This window comes from Boleophthalmus pectinirostris, unplaced genomic scaffold (genome assembly GCF_026225935.1).
Source record: "Boleophthalmus pectinirostris isolate CB_2022bp ecotype Guang Dong unplaced genomic scaffold, ASM2622593v1 HiC_scaffold_7, whole genome shotgun sequence".
Taxonomy (NCBI): Eukaryota; Metazoa; Chordata; class Actinopteri; order Gobiiformes; family Gobiidae; genus Boleophthalmus; species Boleophthalmus pectinirostris.
Window position 1 is genome coordinate 10,627,395 of NW_026571473.1, and position 20,340 is coordinate 10,647,734.

The 20,340-nt window shown below is 37.4% G+C and overlaps 2 protein-coding genes across 9 annotated transcripts in view; one reads left to right on the forward strand and one right to left on the reverse strand.

The window, feature by feature from the left end:
- The window catches only part of dock7 (dedicator of cytokinesis 7), a 51,043-nt gene that overhangs the window by 6,370 nt on the left and 24,333 nt on the right, over positions 1 to 20,340 (forward strand). For 5 of the 8 annotated variants that reach the window (XM_055164511.1, XM_055164518.1, XM_055164512.1 and 2 more), the window contains 14 exons: positions 33 to 113; positions 190 to 352; positions 1,002 to 1,144; positions 1,481 to 1,574; positions 1,668 to 1,830; positions 11,985 to 12,102; positions 12,546 to 12,616; positions 14,611 to 14,749; positions 15,710 to 15,811; positions 15,882 to 15,968; positions 17,585 to 17,816; positions 18,385 to 18,549; positions 18,760 to 18,780; positions 19,704 to 19,873. In XM_055164511.1, the coding sequence (XP_055020486.1) occupies positions 33 to 113; positions 190 to 352; positions 1,002 to 1,144; positions 1,481 to 1,574; positions 1,668 to 1,830; positions 11,985 to 12,102; positions 12,546 to 12,616; positions 14,611 to 14,749; positions 15,710 to 15,811; positions 15,882 to 15,968; positions 17,585 to 17,816; positions 18,385 to 18,549; positions 18,760 to 18,780; positions 19,704 to 19,873 (1,749 nt within the window). The remainder of the gene's footprint in view (positions 1 to 32; positions 114 to 189; positions 353 to 1,001; positions 1,145 to 1,480; positions 1,575 to 1,667; positions 1,831 to 11,984; positions 12,103 to 12,545; positions 12,617 to 14,610; positions 14,750 to 15,709; positions 15,812 to 15,881; positions 15,969 to 17,584; positions 17,817 to 18,384; positions 18,550 to 18,759; positions 18,781 to 19,703; positions 19,874 to 20,340) is intronic. The other 3 variants (XM_055164514.1, XM_055164516.1, XM_055164517.1) reach the window with 1 other exon arrangement.
- Positions 3,910 to 8,210, reverse strand: angptl3 (angiopoietin-like 3). The gene is made up of 7 exons (XM_020924761.2): positions 7,606 to 8,210; positions 7,361 to 7,471; positions 7,190 to 7,286; positions 6,661 to 6,774; positions 6,055 to 6,150; positions 5,212 to 5,478; positions 3,910 to 4,693 (listed from the first exon to the last, which is right to left on the reverse strand). The coding sequence occupies exons 1-7, from the start codon at positions 8,113 to 8,115 to the stop codon at positions 4,506 to 4,508; spliced, it is 1,383 nt and encodes a 460-aa protein (XP_020780420.2). The 5' UTR covers positions 8,116 to 8,210; the 3' UTR covers positions 3,910 to 4,505.

Here is a 20,340-nt window from a genome sequence, read left to right on the forward strand (position 1 = left end):
TGAATTATTTGATAAATATATACTTTAAACAGCTGGAGAAAGTTCTGCAACAAGGTGATATTGGAGAATGTGCTGAACCCTACATGGTTTTCAAAGAGTCAGATGCTGCCAAGGTACACTACAATACATCTAGTTTACATTTACATTTATGTTTTGCAGTTTGAGATATTATTGATATTTTTGGTGCAGAATAAAGAAAAATTGGAGAAGCTTCGCAGCCAGTCAGAGCAGTTCTGCCAACGCCTGGGCCGCTACCGGATGCCATTTGCTTGGACTGCAATCCACCTGATGAACATCGTCAACAGTGCAGGCAGCTTGGAGAGAGACACAGAAATGGAGATGAGTCTGTCAGGTGTGATAAATCTTTTATTTATTCATTTTTTATTTATTTATTTTTTATTACACAGTTTAAAGGTGCACTTTCTAGTGGAGTCTGTCAGCTTCTTGTCTCCATGGTGATGTTATTACATTGCTTCAAATGTTCAAAAGTAGTGCACTGAACTCTTCATACCTGGTTTTGTAATTGATAAAAAATCACTTAAAAACATACATTCTTACTGTGAGTGGGGTCACCTCACCACAAATCTAACCTGTAACTTGGCCTGCCACCTTCTTGCCTCCACATAGATAGATATGTTTAATATCATACAGTGGAACCTTCAAATCAAGACAATAGCATCTCCACACAGACAAGCAAATGGTGTCCCTCCACTGGAAAATGTATATATTGCACCTTTAACTATATGTAGCACAGGCCTTGTTGTCGTGCATGAAACTCATGGGTATGCCAATGTATTGCCACACTGAAAAAACAACTTTCCATCAACAAATAGTACAACATATTTAAACAAATGCAAACTAATATTGATCCTCAGAATGTTATTTTGAGTTTGACCTTTCTGTGTACCTAAACTTTGACCTCAGGTGTAACTATAGATAAAAAATATTTTGACTTTATCAATGAGGTTTTGATTTTATTGGAATCCATTATCTCTTTACAGAGCGAAAAGGCTCTTGGTCTGAGCGGAGGAACTCAAGCATCATGGGAAGGCGTTCACTGGAGAGGACCACAAGTGGAGATGAGGCTTGTAGCCTCACAGGGTTCAGACCGGCCACTCTCACCATCACCAATTTTTTCAAACAGGTCTCACTTCTATATAAGCATTCCCTCTTGCAGTGTTTCCAACAGATTTTACTGATACTGTGGTGGCAGTCCATAAGTAATCATTTTATTTTATTTATTACAACCTGAGTTTAAATGTACAATTATAAATTAAATATAGTTACTTCTGTATGTTTATGAAAAAACTAGAAGCATAAAATATCTGGTGAATCTATTTTTTTGTCCCACCTGTTTTTACACATTTTCTTTAACTATCATGAATAGTCCACTTGTTTTTATATTTGCACAGTCCATTGTTGATTTTACTCGAAGCATTGCTTCTAAGGGTTCATTCGCCTGTTTGTCCATGTATTGTAGGAAGGAGACAGACTTAGTGATGAGGATCTGTATAAGTTCCTTGCTGATATGAGGAGGCCTTCTTCAGTGCTGAGGAGGCTTCGACCCATCACAGGTAAACTTGTAATGTTAATTTATTCTTGCTATCTTTCATGTAATTTTGGCCTTATACTCACCATCTGTCATATACTGTCATGGCTCCCTTCAGCCCAGTTGAAGTTGGACATTTCTCCAGCACCAGAGAACCCCCACTATTGCTTGACCCCTGACCTCCTGCAGGTCAAGCCTTACCCCGACAGCAGAGTCCGGCCCACACGCGAAATCCTTGAGTTTCCTGCGAGGGATGTCTACGTGCCAAATACCACATACAGGTACTACAAACTCAAGCTGCCTGTAGTTTTAAAGTAGGCTGTGCAATTAATAAAATCTAAACTGTGATTACAACTATTGCTCTCAAAAGTTTATGGTGTAATTTAAAAATACAATGTATTTATCATAATTTAATCATTTAATGTTATGTAGTTATATAAATACAAAAACATGCACTAACCTGGTTTTGTCTTCATGGAGATGTATAAGTTTAATGCTGTACTGTGGAACATTCCAGGCAAAGCAGTAACATCTTCATGGAGACAAACAGGTAACAGAACCTCCATCCGAAAAGTTATACAGTACACCGTTAAATTACGACCCAAATAGCGGTGATTGCATTTCCATAATCATCAACTATATAAATTAGTACCTTTTGATTTCTCTTGATAAAATTAATTTTTTGAGGATTTTGTTTTGAAATGGAACGCTGTACAAAGATGACCTATATTCAAGGTTTTAAAGGCACATTGTGTTATCTGAGAGTTTGTACTTTGATGACTTCTCAGTGTGTTAATGATCACCACATGTCCGTTGGTGCACTGGGTGAAAATTACATCTGCCCTACTACTATTTTTGTCAAGGTCACTCTGAGGCATACTCACACCACCAGACACCTCCTCCTTCAACCTCATTTGTCCGCAAATAATCGGTACCTTTCAGCTGGAGATAAGGCCAGATCAATAGATTGCAAAGACCTGCTGCAATGCGAGGTTTCAAAATGTCATTGAACAAAGAAACTCAGTATTTCAGTAGCAAAGTTGTAATGCTGCTCCATGTAACATTTCTGGCTGATGTTTTTATTTATGGAGATGTTATTGCTTTGCCTGGAGTGTTCCGCACTATGGCAATAAACATATATATTTATATGGAGACAGAGGTATGTGACGCCATCAGGTCAAGTACAGGTGAAATCTGTGAAGAGACAACTGCACTCATTGTTAGAATGCATGTTTCTGAAGTGTTTCCTTTTTGCAATTAAAACACTATCTTGAATAAATGCAAGATAAATTAATGCCACACTGTGCAACATTGTTGGCAAAGCAATAACAGACAAATCAGGTGGCAGACATTGTTTTGTAGAAGTTTTCAGCTTGTCCAAGTAAGGGTGGAAGCAAAAGGCTGGAGACCAACTGGATGTCTTAAGCGGGAGAAATGTATTTGTCATCAATAATACGGGCCCAGGGGAAATGAAAAGTCAACATAGTATGATTTCAAACGTGAACGTAGTATGATCTTTGAGTGTTCAAGCCCCTTGACTATGCTTCCAAAAGAGGAGGTTCATAAAGCAAGTGTGGTGAGACTATGAAGGGCAGTAGGCACCGGTTACGCAGCAATGCCACAATTTAGATAATGGCATGCTAATTGTATGGCAATGGTATGCCAAGGCAAGAAGATCGTGTTACTATAGCTCCTGTGAGTCAATGTTAAACTGAGAGATGTACGTTGAGGATAAATTACTTAAATTCTTTTACACTTTGCATCAAAAAAGTTACATAGTTCCCCCTGCACCCTATTAGAAATGCTTAATTAAACACTTAACAAAACACTGGACATCAGAAATCTTTTATTGTTATGTTGACATCATAAATACAACGTGGTTTAGCCCTGGCTAAATGTGTTAGTATGAAACATTTACAGTACAGTAATGAAATAATACTAAAACAAAAGTCAATATGACTCAAAATACACTGTAATGACAGATTTCTAGTAATTCAAGCATCTGGCTTATACTACTGTGAAACATGGTTTAAATAAACAGGTAAATAAAAAATAATAGTGCGCTTGTAAAGGTAGACCGTAAAAAACAGTGTGAGCAATGGCAAATGATGAAAAAGAGACGAATAGGGCCACTTTCCTCTCAACAGAACTACTAAAACAACTACAACTTTTTACTCAAACTAATGAAAAAAATAAAACATTTACAAAACAAGATTAAGGCATAGAAATATTTAAAGTCTAACCTGTGGCTTAGAATACCTCTAGCTCTTAGAAACATGCAAATGCCATTTCATCAGTTCTATTAAATCCCTAATAGCGAAGAAGCTCACAGATGCAATCGTGATACACTATTTTTGTATTTTCTTGAGCATTATACTACAGCAGGTGACCTGGTTGTTAGACATGGTTTGCTGATCTTCATTTTGTGAGTGCCAACATTGCATAAGGACAACTTTACTGTTCCTGCTGGATTGATACCAGTAGGTCACTGACCCTGGTGCCATGGTTACGTTGTTGCTACAGTTAAAGGCACTGTACCTGATTTGCATTCAGAATCTCGTGATTGCTGACTGCAGTGAGTTTACAAGGGCTTTTCACAACTCTCAGAGGCCAGTGCAGAGTAATGACTATGCTAACACGCACTTCCTGATTATCTGGCTATAAAACCGTTTCTAATTAGATGCAAACAGTACACAACTGGCTTATTTTGACCTCAATAGCTCACAATCTGCACTGGGGAAAGAGATGTTTTGCTTAAATACATGGGAAAAACAGGTACAGGGCCTTTAAACTTTTTCATTGGTCAGCACCAGAGGTAGTGTCCATGCAGGATCTGGTGTTACTGTTTGGTATTTCTGGTATTACTATTTCCTTAGCTACAACTTTGTAAAGCAGCATTTTCTATTGAGCTGTCTGTGTATTGAACTATGCTAGTGTGACTGTGTCAGAGGGCATGTCAGTACAAGCTGGTAGAGGTGGTACGAGCTGGTCGTATGCTTATCTTTGTTGTTTTTAATGAAAGCGATTGGCCCATGCTTGGCTTCCAGTGAATGCCTTTTCTTCTCACAGAACGCCCCTTTGAACGCAGCCAAAGGTACCTTCCATTGAGGTTGGTTTCTCCACAGGAATCAAACCACCAACCACCTAAGGGCAAGGCACATTAGTTATACATCACTTTACAGTTTATTGTAGGTTTGGGCAGTCAATCAAATTTTAAACGATTTTAGATCCAATGATTTCAAATGATCAATGGTGATTTTTTTTATATAGAAAGGTCTAAAGATAATCCTCTGTCAGAAAAAAGCATGTGTTTTAGAGCAGAGTTCAGCTTGGAGGTTTAAAATGAACAATTTACTTTCATTTAAATGGCACTAACTGTTTTGTCTATGTACATGAAATAATCATTGAAAGCCACATCTGTTTGTTTTTTAAAAAGAATTGAAAATCAAATGGAAAACTAATTTATCAATAATATCAAAAAATGTGTTAAATATCAAAATGTTTGTCTTGTGAATGCATATGAAATTAATATTATGTTTTTAAAAAGTAAAAATATGAATTGTGAATTGTAATTTATAGTGATTTAGCAAAAAAGAAAGAAAAAAAAAAAAAAGCCCCAGCCCTAATTTACTCTCAAATTACTTTCATATGATTCTCTTTACCTGTTGAATGCCTGGGACAGTTTCTGTGGTTGTCAGTGGCCATGTCTTTAGTTGAGAATCGAACAGCAGTAACATTCGCCAAAGCATCCGCCAGGTCTCCAGAGATGTGGCTCATATGAATGGTGTAGTGGGATGAGGGTCCGTCCAGGGAAAACGTGTACTCCGCCCAGTGTTTGACATCTCTCCAGTCCTCCAGGTCCACTCGCATGATATGAGCTCCCTGCTGAGAAACACTGTAGAGCTTCTGCAGCCCCAGCCAATAGTCCCCTGTGAAACATATAAGACAGTTAGTGTTTGTAGGTACTAGAGATGGGAAATATCAATATAAAAATTTAAAATATCAATATAATTTACTGTACTATTTTGAACTGCAGTAAAAGCCTCCTACGGACAGGTTGTTGAAATTTTTAATTAATTATAACTCTAGAAACAATCCATCTAGTTTGTCCAATGTAATTGCTATGTCCACATTAAATAAATCAAAAAATAATAATCATCAGTTGGGGTAATATATTGTACTACAGACTATATGGTCAATACTGTATAATAAAAAGCTGCAAAAAGAGCTGATAAGATGCATTTACATCTTAAGGATATGAAGTAGTATTTCTGTACTTTTGTGGTAAATTTTCCAGTCCATTCATGTTTTGGGCAATCCCTGAACCTTAACCAAGCAGCATTTACAGGCATGTTTTGGCACATTTCTGATGGATTGCTATTACAGTAGAAAGAAAATCATCGTTGGTATAACCTCAAATGTATACACTATTGTCAATATCACCCCTTTAGTAGGTACTTAAAGTTAGCCTTACTTATTATAGAGGTATTTTCAGCTATACATACTTTCAAAATTTCCGAAGCCCTTTTCGTATTTTTCCCATGTTTGGTCGAAATCCACCGAACCATCAACTCTCCTCTGAATGACAGTCACTCCTCCATCTGCGCATAAAAAAACACATAGAATGGTTTACTTGCACTTATGTTTACACTGGCCTTATCTGAAGTCGTCTTTATCTTAAGTAGTGCACCACATTGCATAATTCCTCCTTTCTGTTACTATCAGGCGGATAACCTTTTGTTGTGTCGAGATGGTTTTCTTTTAAAGGTGCATTGTGTAACTTTTCTGGTGGATGGTCTGTCATCAGATTTTTTCCATGGAGATTTGATCGCTTTGCCTGAAATGTTCCACAGTACGGGATTGCACTTATCTACCTTGCATTTTTCAATTGAACAGGATGGCCTCTCCACAGATATGACGTGTATCTTGGCTTGATGGTGTCACGATAGATACATTTAATGCAACTCTGTGGAGCATTTTGGGCAAAGCAACAATACTTCCATGGAGACAAGGAGGTACAGGACCCTCCACCAGAAAAGTTACGCAGCCTAACTGTAACTAACAAGAAAGTTGATTTACTAACATTGCATCACTTGTGAAAAGCCACTCACCTGATGTCATTTCACAGTAAACATTGAATGGCTCAGAGAGGTTGGGCTTTATCACATAGACTCCACTGTTCACCTCCCCTTTCTCATATAGTTCACTGCAGTCTGCAGGATAATCTGTGCAAAAAATATAAAACATAATTAGCATAAAATTGTCAAATGTTTCTAAATTAACAAATTTAATACTGAGCTTTATTAGGTGCACTATATAACTTTTTGGTTGGGGGAGGGGGAAATGTCATTGTTTGCATTCGATGTTCCACAGTATGACATTTAACAGCTCTACCATATATTAAATTACTGGTGGATTTATAGGTCAAAAATACCTAGAAAAACAGGCATTCTGTCTGTGAGCAGGGTTGCCTCTCCACAAATCTGACCTGTAACTTGGTCTAGTTTGAGCTTCATGATGATGATTTAAAATCATACTGTGAAACATTGCAGACAAAGCGATAACATAGCCATGGAGAAAAGCATTTGACGGACCCTCCACCAGAAAAGTTACAAAATGCACCTTTAAATGTTTGCTTACCTGTTGTGTTCACTGTTAGATATTCAAACATGTCTGGAGATGAAGGGTCAGAATCCATTGACTTTTCCATAGTTTCTTGGAAGTTGTCGTTGTTAAGCTGCAACCAATATTGAAGTTAGATTTTCACAACAAAGTATTACATATTAAAATGCAATGGTTCAAAAAAGCTACCTTTTCCTCCAGGTTTTTTATCTTAAGCTTTTGGCTGTTAAGCTGTTCGTGCTGTTCTTTAACTGCATTGAGTAGATTTGTAATGGTTTTCTCTTGGGCTTCGATCACCTCCTGAGAATGCCAACATAGAAAAAACAAAACAGATGATGAGCTTTCTTCATTTGCTAATCTGCACCTTGATTTTACAGTTTACTTTTGCTCTAAAACTTTGCAAACAGAAAAATTATCAGATAAAAAAATCTTACCTTGAGGCTGGATATTTCGCCAACTTGTTCAGGAGGGAGCAGAATCTGAGACAGCCCCTTAAGTTTCTCCTCCAGGCTCCCCACTTTGACCTGCAGTTGCATTCTCTCTTGCAGGATGTTGTTGATCTTTGAGTTAATTTCCAGTGACAGGTTCCTTATCTCCTCATTGTTGGCTTTCAGATAACTCGTAGTCTTTTTCAGTTCCTCCTCTTCCTCCTTAATCTCCGAAGTGACCACGGAAAGCTGGTAAAACGAGCGATCGAAAATGTTTAACTTTTGGAAAATATCGTTGATCTGGGCTTTGGTTTTGTGCACAAACTCCCGAAGACTCTGACCAAGCTGAAGCAAGCCATTTGCAAGCAACCTCACGTCGTCCAGCATTGCAAACCGTGACTTTGCCTCCGTTGAGCTCGGGGGTGTGGTGAGGGCCATGGAAGGCAATGTTGTATCTTCTCTACCTTCACAGTAGACAACAACTACCGTACTCACAAATAGTAGTAGGAACTTCATAGCGCTTTCTTTGCCTGTACAAATTGGCCTCTTGCTTTGCTCTGATGACAAAACTTCCTAAATGTGAGCGCAACTGCCTGCCTTGCGTTATATACTGCCCCACTGATAGAGGCAGAGAGGAGGGGGAGTGGTGGGGATTAGCTGATCATTAAACCCCAATGTGTTTTAGCTCAGAAACCAACCTCCTCTTGCTATCCCCCCTCCCTCTCTCTCTCTCTCTCTCTCTCCCTCCCTCTCCCTCTCTTCTCCTGAACAAACAAATCACAGTAGTGAGCAAATGACATCTGTACCTCCCTCCCCTTCCCCTTCCTCCCTCCCTCCCTCCCTCCCTCCACTCTGCCATTCATTCAACCCCAATCCTGCCCCCCTCCTCCCCTCTTGGACCACCACACCCTATGCTCCTCCATCTGGGGCATGGGGCTTTAGGCTGATCAGCAGAAAGCCAACAATAGCCATCCCAGTTTTTTGATTGATCAGTCTCATAACCTGGAGCCTGCACACTTTACTCTGATTGATAATGCAGTTTGTAATTAATGCTTCTAAGTTTGATTTAGCGTGGTGCTGATTCAGCCCAGGCAGGCTAGAGCGGGGGGGGAGCAGAGCGGGGGACAGGGAGGGCGAGGGGCACGGGGCTTGTCAGTTGTACCCGCGCCAGCAATGATGCCTCATTTTGGACGCTTTGTGCTCATCATCTTGATTTCACCGCTCAGTTGTGTCATATTTTAAAAAGTTTGTCAAGCCTGGTGCAGTATTTTTGACGGTGCTTGACACGAAATGGGAAAGATATGACTAACTGATTAGCTTGCAGTTTTTCACACCACCATGTCTGTACACCCAGTTGTAAAAACATTTTATGAGGCTTCATGAGGGGTCAATTAGTTGGTTCTTCAGCAGACAGTTCACTGGTTGAGAGCTTTCACCTATCCACTGTATTGTTCTGTAATTAGAAACAGAAATATAAAAAACTTGACACCTACAGACAGTAGTAAAAATCCTGGCAATAAAACTATTCGTGTGTGGTCACTACGTGCAACATTCACTGTGCTAACTCAAACAGGCTTGCTATTTTTAGGTTGACCTGTTAAAGGGGCCATATTAAACTAGGTTCTGATTATAAAACACAAAACCCTGCATATTTAGGCTGAGTTCTTATTTTAAACTGAAAACACTCATACAGGAAGTTCTCTACTGTGTTTGTAAACTACATACTCCTTCACTAAAATCATTTGGATAATTTCAGATGTGGAAGGTAAGAGGTAGATGTTAACTTGAACTAGGTTAACTAGGTGGAAGAGAGCATATTAAGCTGTGATAATGTAGATAGATTAATAATAAAGGGTCACTCAAACATGTGTGAATGAAATAAAACACAACTTTAGGTATGTTTTTGAGGAGGTAACAACATTATAACACGGCTTAAAGCTCAACAGTCAATTTTGCATAATATAGGACCTTCAAATTTTGGGAGGCAGGAAAATTACATCCAGTTTATTTATGTTACAATGCTAAATATGCTGTAGCTCACATCAACACCTCCTAATCAGAAACAGTGAGGAGTTGTGGTTTTACGGATGGGTCCCTTCAGTTCTTGGCCATGAATAAGTGTTTTTCTTTGTTATGAGTGGAGAGGGAGTTGTGGTCTTATGAAATAAATGGCCACACACTGAGTGAATGTGGCTGGAATTTGCTTGCTCAGCATAAAACTGGCAGTGATATGCAGTATATGTGGATCCAGAGTGCAGAAGCTTATAGACCAAAATTCCTGAGCCTAAACCCAACTAAACGATAAAATGTTTTTGGTATTTAAATTTTAAAAAGGGATTCAGTTTTTAATATAATGAAATTACTTGTTTGATTTGTCCACTCAAATCTTTCTTTTGAATATGGTGACGGTAGGCTATTGGTATTACAAATCAGTATTGCCAGCATAGTAAACCTGATCAGGCAACACATTTTGATCATTATAATTTTATGTTAATAATGTTGTGTAAAAGTGCCAATCATCCTCATGTGTTGTGGAAGTGTATTAAAATAAAATAATGTTGGGACAATTTTGCACCTGTAGTGGAAGAGGTATTTGACTATAAAATACCCAGTGAAGGTTATATACTTGGGCTTGTTGCATGTAAACAATATTTGAACTGAGCACTTCCATTTGTTTAAAGTGATGCTGATCGCTAGCAACAAAGTTATAACAAGGAACTGGTTGAAGAGTGACCCTTTGAAACTGAAAATGGGGGAAATTTATGTGATGGAAAAAATAACTTGCGATTTAAAGCTGGTAAATTTTATGATGGTCAAAATGGTCTATTTACAAAGTATACTCCAATGTATAACCACTTGTTTTTTTGCAGAATCCCACATATAGTGTGTTCTTTTATGTATGTTTGTTAAACCTTGAAATAAAAGGTAATACAGTAAATGGTAAAATAAAGGGAGTAAACAATTACAGTAAAAGTTGTCATGGTGGACATTCCCACGCTTCCTGTTCACTTGTGGTTCCAGCTGTGGTCCTGTGGGACAGTCTCTTTATTTATTTGTCCTTGTCACTGTGATTCTTCAGCTATTTGTGTATTTCTTATTAACTGATCCACCCCATTCTGATGAGCCCCTTTTATTCCACCAAAATACCCTTTTTTAAATGGTCTATATGGAGTGTCCGGACTTTTTTCAACCAGGACCACATCATGAAACATATACGAATCGGATGGCCAAGGACTGGTGGCCAGTACACTGGATCATTCAGATGGGTGCATTTTACATTTGCATTTTGACAGAGCCACCATGCCTTTAATTAGGTTTAAAACATTAATGTTATGTTTGCCCACAATGTAATGTCATAGTAGTAGACTGATTTAAATTTGCCGTAAAAATTTAAATTAGCTATTATCAATTGGACCAGGTTAGCTAACGACCTGAGGGTTAGGGCTGTAGTTGACTGAAGAAATTCTTGGTCAAAAAAGAAGCTCTCAAAACTATTGTGCATCTGTATGTATCGGACCCAAACTGCACTCAGAAGACTACACCTGCAGAAAGAAACCCAAGGAAGCAACTTGAATCATGAATTTAATGGCGCACTATGTAACTTTTTTGTTGGGTCTGTTATCTACTTCTTTCTATGAATATGCCATTGCTCTGCCTGGAATGTTCCACAGTATAACATATACATATATTACATTTATTAAATTACAGGTGATTTTATAGCTCACAAATACCTACAAAAACAGGCTTTCCAACTGTGAGTGGGATTGCCTCTTCACTGATCTGACCTGTAACTTGGTCTGGTTTGATCTCCATAATGATAGAAAGGTTTAATTCTACACTGTGAAATATTCCGGACAGAGAAATAACATTTCCATGGAGAAAAGCATTTGACGGGCCCTCCACCAAAAAAGTTACACAATACAGTACACCTTTAATCTTCCAAAAATACCATATCTTCAGATAACATACTCACTCACTTCTCCTTGCTGTTGTCCCATATAAATCCTTATAATCTACAAATTTTGGGTGACTAAGAAACCATCGACTGATTAACCTACTAAATGACTAAAGGACAACAGCCCCACTGAGGCTCAATAAATATAATTCATATTTTGGACACCCATGGTCTATGTTAAGTGCTCCTTTACAGCCCATACATGCCCATGTGTTTGTTAAACAGTCATTACTAAAGTTTGTAAAGAGGTCTGTCCTTGCTCTTATCAGTTCTTTGAATCTGATGTAACTGTAAAACTCAGTAACTGGGTCAAACACAATGGTAGATAATGAAAGAGGCTTATGACATAACAACACGTATTGATTCTTCCTATTGATATTTGTGTTAATCGCATTATACTCAGCAGATGTTGTGTCTTTGTGTTTTTCAGGAATCTACTGTATGTCAACCCTCAAAGTCTTAACTTTGCCAACCGCCAAGGCTCTGCCCGCAACATCACTGTCAAAGTGCAATTCATGAACGGAGAAGACCCAAATAATGCCATGCCTGTAAGTCAACATTTAAAAGCTTTTACTGGAGTTTTTGTATTGGGTTGTCAAAAGTATCAAAAATAAGATACTAATCAATACTAAAACTAGTATTGAAACTAGATACTCATTTGAGCAGGTATTGATACAAAAAAGTCACATCAACAGGACAGAAATGAACCTTTCCTGAATAGCTTTAGAATGACCTTGAGCTGTATCAGAAGACCACATAGACTAGTATACGCTCATGGACCACTATGGAAACTACCTGAACTAATGAAGGATTACAGAGATATAAAACCACATGGTAATAGAAAAGAAAATAATATTAAATATTAAATTCAATTGCTAAAGAATGAGTTTTTTTTTTTTATTAGCACTGTGGTATTGGTATTGGCATTGAGTAGAGTCTGTTTTTACATCTTTTTTTTAACTCTGACGTTTTTTTTATTGTATTTATTTAGGTCATATTTGGAAAGTCCAGCTGTGCAGATTTCTACAAAGAAGCCTATACTTCTGTAGTATACCATAACAGGTAGGTCCTTACAGTGAAGCATTGAAAGTTCTATACGATTTTATATTCTTTTCTGGTTCAATTCTTATATTCGATCTTCTGTCCTTGCTACAACTTTCACTAACCTGTAGTGGTTGAAGGGTGTCAAATATTTTATCACCACCATAAATGTTTTATGATATCCTGTGGTTTGTCATCTGTCACTAAGGGTCATTCTTTCAAGGCTAAAATTAATTAACCCGTGAATAATGTATCATAGAAAGTAGACCTGCATTGATTTGTCTTCTGTCAAATTTTTCAACAAACTTACATCTAGACTTAGTTTTGCTTGTTTACTCTAAGTTTAGTTTCAAATAGGTATGCACAAATTTGTATAAATATCAAATCTCTATTAAAATCACTACATTTGAATCTCAAAATCTGCAAGAGATGCTTTTACTTTTTATTTGTTGCATTTGTACATTTTTAAACAGGTACTTTAATACTTTTATTTAAGTAGATTCTTTCATGTGATACTTTTACTTTTACTTGAGTATAGTTTTGGTCTGGTACTGTACTTTTACTTAAGTAACAGAATCGACTACTTCTTTCACCACGGTTACATCAAACATAAGGGAAACTGCATCCATAACAACAACATTGCTTGATACACTAGTATCGGATATCAGCACTGATATTGAAAATTGTATTGGTTTGGATATCTGCTCCTTCGATATCAGTTCCATTGATATCCTATTTTGGTTTATAAATTTATGTGATAAGGACAATGTTGGCCCAAAACGTCTTGTAATATTTTTCAGAGGTGTTCTGTAGTTCATTGATAAATAACAGACACAAATAATGTTCTACATTATAGATCTAAATCTATGTATCACAAGAGAGACAAACAGGTTACACAATTACGTTATATTACACTTAAGATCTGTGGAGTGTTGCCCCATTCACAGAAGGAATTATTGTATTTTTGATACCATAAAATAGAAAAACCCATAATGAATACATGGATATGGATATGTTTAATGTCACACCTTGAACCATTCCAGACAAAGCAATAACATCTTCATGAAGACAAGTACGTAGCAGACCCTCACCAGTAAAGTTGTGAATTTTACATTTTAAAGTAAAGAAATAATGTTGTAAGTCTCTGCCTTAGTTTTGTTTGATATTGTGTATACTTAAAACCAGAAGTATCGAGATTGGTATCGGAACAGAAAAAGTTGAATCGGTGCATGACTAGTTTTAAACTGGTCCAGCTCCATTGTAGAGACAGTATGTTGCTGTAAGCGCCTATGGCTGACCTTCAAGTCGAAGGTTTCTAAAATTGGACAGTGATCTTGTGGGTTTGTTGCTTGTCTTATTTGAGTCTTCCAACTTTGGTTCTTAATGGTCTTGTGGGACGTAAAGCAATGCTGTTGTTGCATACTTGTGGACGCAGTTTTCCTTATGTTTAGATTTAACAGTGGTGAAAGTAAAGTAAGTAAGTAAGTAAACTTTATTTATATAGTGCTTTTCACAGATAAAATCACACAGTGCTTTACAGAGTGCAGGTACATCAACAATACAATAAGTATAACAGAAACACTAAATTCTGTTACTTAAGTAAAAGTACAGTTAGTAGACCAAACTATACTCAAGTAAAAGTAACGGTATCAGATGAAAACATCTACTTAAGTAAAAGTATTCAAGTGCCCGTTTAAAAATTTACTTAAAGAGTAAAAAGTAAAAGTATTTCACACAGATTTAGATTTTGATACTGAAAACAAAATACTTGTAATTTTCAGTCCAGTTAAAAAATGTAGTGCACTGTAGTATAAAGTATAGATACCTGCTCTCAGATGTAGAAGTGCAGTACTTTACTACTTTTACTTCATTACATTCCATCGCTGAGATTTAATAAATTCCAAGGTGAAATTTCATTACCAAACAAATGCATAAAACATTGTGTTTAGCATTAAGATGTTTTGAGATTACTGGTTTATATTTAGTGATTTTACATATTTAAATGTATTTTTCAGATCGCCAGACTTTTCGGACGAGGTCAAAATTAAGCTCCCTGCATCTTTGTCCGATCACCACCACATCCTCTTCACCTTTTATCATGTCAGCTGTCAGCAGAAGCAAAACACACCACTGGAGACGCCTGTTGGTTACACGGTAAAGCTTTAATTAATATATCTATTACACTTATATTTGTATGGCTTATTTAATAAAAACAACAGGTTCCTAGGTGCTGCACAATACGGATATAAGATGTAATGAAAATGCGTGATACATGATTTGTGCTCTCATAGAAGAATGCTGTTGTTGTGTCCTTAGGCCCCAATCTAGTGCCCAGTGTCTGTGTACACTGGTATTTGAATGTCTGTGTGAATGGGTGAGTGGTTCCTTGATGTAAAGCACTTTGAGTGCCTTGAAAGTGGAGAAGCACTATATAAATAAGTGACCATTTACCAAATATACAATAAAGCTCTGTTTAACACCACTCATCCCCGTTATAGCAATAAAATTAGCCAAATCTAATTAGAGCAAAAAATATCAGTAAATTAAAGGATAAAAACGTAAAAATAAATAAAAGACACAGTGGTCCACACAACTCACAGAGTGTTAAAGCCAGAGAAAAAGTGGGTCTTAAAGGTGTATTGTGCAACTTTTTGGTTGCAGGTCTGTCACCTGCTTGATTCTATGGATATGTCATTGCTCTGCCTAGAATGTCCAACAGTATGACATTAAACAGCTCTATCTTGCATTTCTTCAATTACAGTTGGTTTTATACCTCAAAAATACCTAGAAAAACAGACATTCTGACTGTGGGCGGGGTTGCCTCTCCACAGATCTGACCTGTAACTTGGTCTGATTAAGTCTCCATGAAGATAGAAATGTTTAATACCATACTGTGAAACATTCTAGACAAATCAATAACATCTGCATGGAGAAAAGCATTTGACTGACCCTCTACTGAAAAAGTTACACAATGATCTTTTAAAGTGAGATTTAAAACACTCCACTTGGGACTGTTTGGATGTGGGGTGGGGCTATTTAATCTCAGTAATTAGTAAGAAATGTATACCTGGATAGTAATCTCAATATATTTAATCTGATTTCTTGTGTTTCCAGTGGATCCCCATGTTGCAGAATGGGCGTCTGCGGACGGGACACTTTTGCCTTCCTGTGTCTCTAGAAAAACCTCCTCAGTCCTACTCAGTGCTCTCTCCAGATGTAAGTTTGCCACTTCAGTTGAATGACATAATGTTTATTTTCAGCGTTTTAAAGTGCTTTTGTATTCCAGGTTCCACTTCCAGGAATGAAGTGGGTGGATAACCATCGAGGTGTATTTAATGTGGAAGTTACAGCTGTCTCCACCATTCACACGCAGGTAATCATACATGATAACAAAAAAATCTTATCACTCAGCTGTAAAAATAACGTTAGGTTATGTTGTGTTCTTTTCAATTGGGTAACTTTTTAGTGGAGGAGTCCACCACTTGGTTGTTTAGATGCTATTACTTTTCATGAAATGTTCCACAGTAAGGCAATAATTTTCCAATTTTTTCAATTGCCTATGTTTTATTATTGGGAAAAAAGAAAAACTTGAAAATTATGCATTCTTACTGTGAGCGGGTTTGCTTCTCTTTTTTCTGTGACAGGCACAAGTTACATAGTACACCAGGTGAACTGTTTGTTTTGTTACAATTAACATCATGCGAGGATTGTAAAAATAGTAATCCTGCCTTAACTTCTGTACATATGATAAGACCTTGGCAGTCATTTCCTCAGGCTACTCTATCTCTGAGGCACTTGTGGTGTGGTGCACTTGAGTGTGGTTGAGTCTAATGTGTTCATAAATCACTGGTCCTGGCTCAGTGTTATCTGGACTTTGCCGTGCTGTTGTAGATCTTTTGGTTTGTAGCCTCCACTTGGTGAGCAAACTTGCCGTTTAAGAGTTATACCCAGATACAGCCAAGGTTACTGTGTTTTATTTGACAGTTTTTCTCTGTCATAAACCTTTGTTCTTCTCAGTAAGGCTGCAGCTAACAATTACTTTAGTACTTCTTGGTATTTCTTGGTTCTAACATTGTAATTGTACTTTTGTGTTTACTGTAAAGTACCTTGAACTTTTACTTTTGCTATAGTCCACAAGTCAGTTATTTTTCTGATTAGCTGACTAGTCAAATTATTATTTCTTTAGTACATTGAGATTGTTTATTTCTATTTTGATTCAATAATGCTGCTATCTTTGTTATGAAAGGTCTTTTGGCATAGGTTTTAGAGTCTGTTGTCCAGACAAAGATTACGGTATAAAAATATGATTACCACAGATGGGTGCACTAGGCAGTTTTCCGTATTGATTATATTGTACTTCGCCATGAAATATACAAAATTCAATTCACAAATGTGGAACTTTATCATTTAGATTAATGACTACTACACCTACATAGCAAATTTTGAAGTTATTATATATTGCCACAGAGGAATATAAGGATGAACAATAATATTGAAACAACTGTATGTCACTGACTAATTCCAGTAAACCATTAAAAAACACAGTATCATTAAAAGCATGAGCTACAAATAAATAACAATAATTAGTCCTGTGATGTGACTTTTTCATCTTTCTACAGCTCTAATCTTACTGTATTACATTACATAACAGAAACCTCCCCACTTTTGCTACAAAAATATGCACACCATAAATACTGAACCTCAAAATATCCAGCTTTCATACATTGAACGCTAAGTCGATAGTAATTGTTGTGACAGTCCTAATTACTTGATCTTACAGCATTCTTTATTACAATTAAAATCTGCATTTCATATTCAGTTTACCTCCCCCCCATTAAATAATACTGGCCTATAGAATGTTGCAACGTCATCTGAAACCCACCGATAGCCAACTAGTAGCAATTCCAATTAATCACTACAGACCTTCTCATCTTTGCCACTCTTTTCTTCTAATCTCATCTCCCTGTTTTTTTTTCCTCTGTATTTCAGGATCAGTACCTGGATAAGTTCTTTGCTCTGGTGCACGCCTTGGATGAGCACATGTTCCCAGTGCGGATTGGAGACATGCGTATTATGGAGAACAGTCTGGAGGCAGAGCTCAAAACCAGCATCGCAGCCCTGAACTCTGCTCAACTGGAGCCTGTTGTGAGGTTCCTTCACCTGCTGCTGGATAAACTGGTGCTGCTTGTGGTGCGCCCACCAGTTATTGCTGGACAGATAGGTACATCATAATTACATAAATCGGATAATAATAACATTGTGTTCATAAGAGTTCAAGCTTAGGTAACTGATTTTCACACAGGAAGAAGTATTTTTTAAGCAGTTAGGCAGTTATGATGACTTATCGTTCAGTATAGTCAATAGTTTATTATTAATCTTAATACGTTTATTAATTTTTCTTAAAATAGGATATTATATATTAATATATAGGCCTGTCACAATAACGATATACTGTATTTGCTATCATGACAGGCCTAAAAGCAGTCTGACTTGTTATAGCTTTCACAAACAAAAAATATTACATTGTTAATATTCACATACATTAATTTTCAGGCACATGCACAACTTAAAACTGCTTTTCAGGCCAATTCACAGCCAATTAGAGTGCTGCTTTCTGCAGTTACTTTCAAGTTCAAGAGAAAAAAAATGTTTTATTGGCTACAGACAGCACGGAGCAGTCTTTTGTCATTTAGTGCTGTTTTTTACAATATAATTTACTTATGCTTTTTTGTGGGTATTTGAAATTAAACTATATTCTCTTCAAATGTGTCTGTCTCTGCCTTTTATAGTGAACCTGGGACAAGCGTCATTCGAGGTCATGGCGTCTATAGTAAACCGACTCCATAAATATCTGGACACCAGCCAAGACATGCATGGACGCAACAGTCTGCTATCCTCCTATATCCACTATGTCTTCCGTCTGCCCAGCACTGACCCCAACTCCCCTTCACCGGGTATTCAACACAAACATTATACTGTGTTACAACATGTCTATATATTATTTTTGGTCATTTCTTTTGCTAAATGTTTTGTTAACTCTGTCTAACCCTGAGCTGAGGGCGTCTGTTTGACTATGCATGCGTCATTTTAACTTTATTTCCCCCCTATTTTTATTTTATGTTTTCCTCCATCTACATTCTGCATATTTTCTACCTGCTCTACAGACTCCGATTCAGCTTCAACAGGTACATATGCAAATGTTTAATGCTCCTTATTATCCTTTTCATCATTTTTGTTGTAACTTTATATCCTGGTGTTTTTAAAGCTTCCTATTTGAAAGTGTTTGCAGCACAGTTATAGCATGGTTACTAAAAATGTAATTACACGTGATAGAACAATGTGTCATGAAAATCTTACCCCAGTATGAATGAACACTACTATAAACAGTGTTAGTATTTTGCTTGAAAACAGATAAGGTACACTTGCTATTGTAACCAAACAATGTGCACAGTGGTCAGGAAGAAGTTCGAGGCACTCAAAATATTATGGTTAGTATTTTCTTGGAAATGTAGAAACAGAGCACAAACGTTAAGGTATAAAATGCTTTTATTCTTTGTTGTTTCAGCTGATGGTTGTCAAAATTATCGAAAATCACATATTAATTGATACTAAAACTAGTACTGAAAGTAGATACTCATTTGAACAAGTTTCAATACTGAAACAGTCACATTCACAGGACAGAAGTGAACCTTTCCTGAATAGCTTTAGAATGACCTTGAGCTGTATCACAACAAGTATAAAAGCACATAGACTAGTATACTGTACGCCCATGGACCACTATGTAACATACATGGGCTACTGAGGGATTACACAGATATAAGGCCACATGGTAATAAAAAGGAAGTACTAAGATTTAATATTGAAAACCACTTTGTGTTTTAACTACCATTATGATATCGAATTGGTATTGAGTCTATTCCTTAGTGTTGAAATTAAGTTTGAAATTTGAGGATCATGACGACACTGTTCCAGTTATTATGCTATATCCAGCCTATTACCATGCTATTACTGTTGTAAAGTCAGTAATAAAATATTATTTAATAATCAAAAACAAATGTATTCTCATCTCACTTTACATGCTCTATTGTATGTTCTTGTGTTGTCTTAGGCCCTGGTGGACTGGGAGGTTCCATGCACTATGCCACCATGGCTCGATCAGCCGTGCGACCCGCCAGTCTCAACCTGAACCGCTCCCGTAGCCTTAGCAACAGTAATCCTGACATTTCCGGGACGCCCACCTCCCCTGATGACGAGGTTCGCTCCATCATCGGCAGCAAGGTAAGACTATTAGGGCGCACTCTCACTAGGACTTTGAACCATGCCGTACGCAAGCACGATTGCGTAGGGTTCTATGGCCTGCACTCACACCTGCACAACCGAACTGGGCGCAGGCCGATGATGTCATCACTTGCCGCTGTTTGCTAACATGTCACGCACTAGTGCTATTGGTTTTAGCGGAGAAAATGAGTCAAGCAAAATGAAATATCTATGAAGTGGTGAGGCAAATACGAGTCCTGCTGGGATATGTGCTCTGCTGTGAGTTTATCGACATAATAACAGCGCGGAGGTGTGAGGACAGCCGGAGACGAGAGACCGCAAAACTTCTGTCGCTGTCCACAGTTCTTACTGAATATAAGCACGGATTAATCGTGTCATATGTACCGGAGTTTATTCACTATTTTCCTCATATAAATAACATTAGCACACACACAAGGCCCGTATAGTGAAGTCGAGCTTTGGCCCAC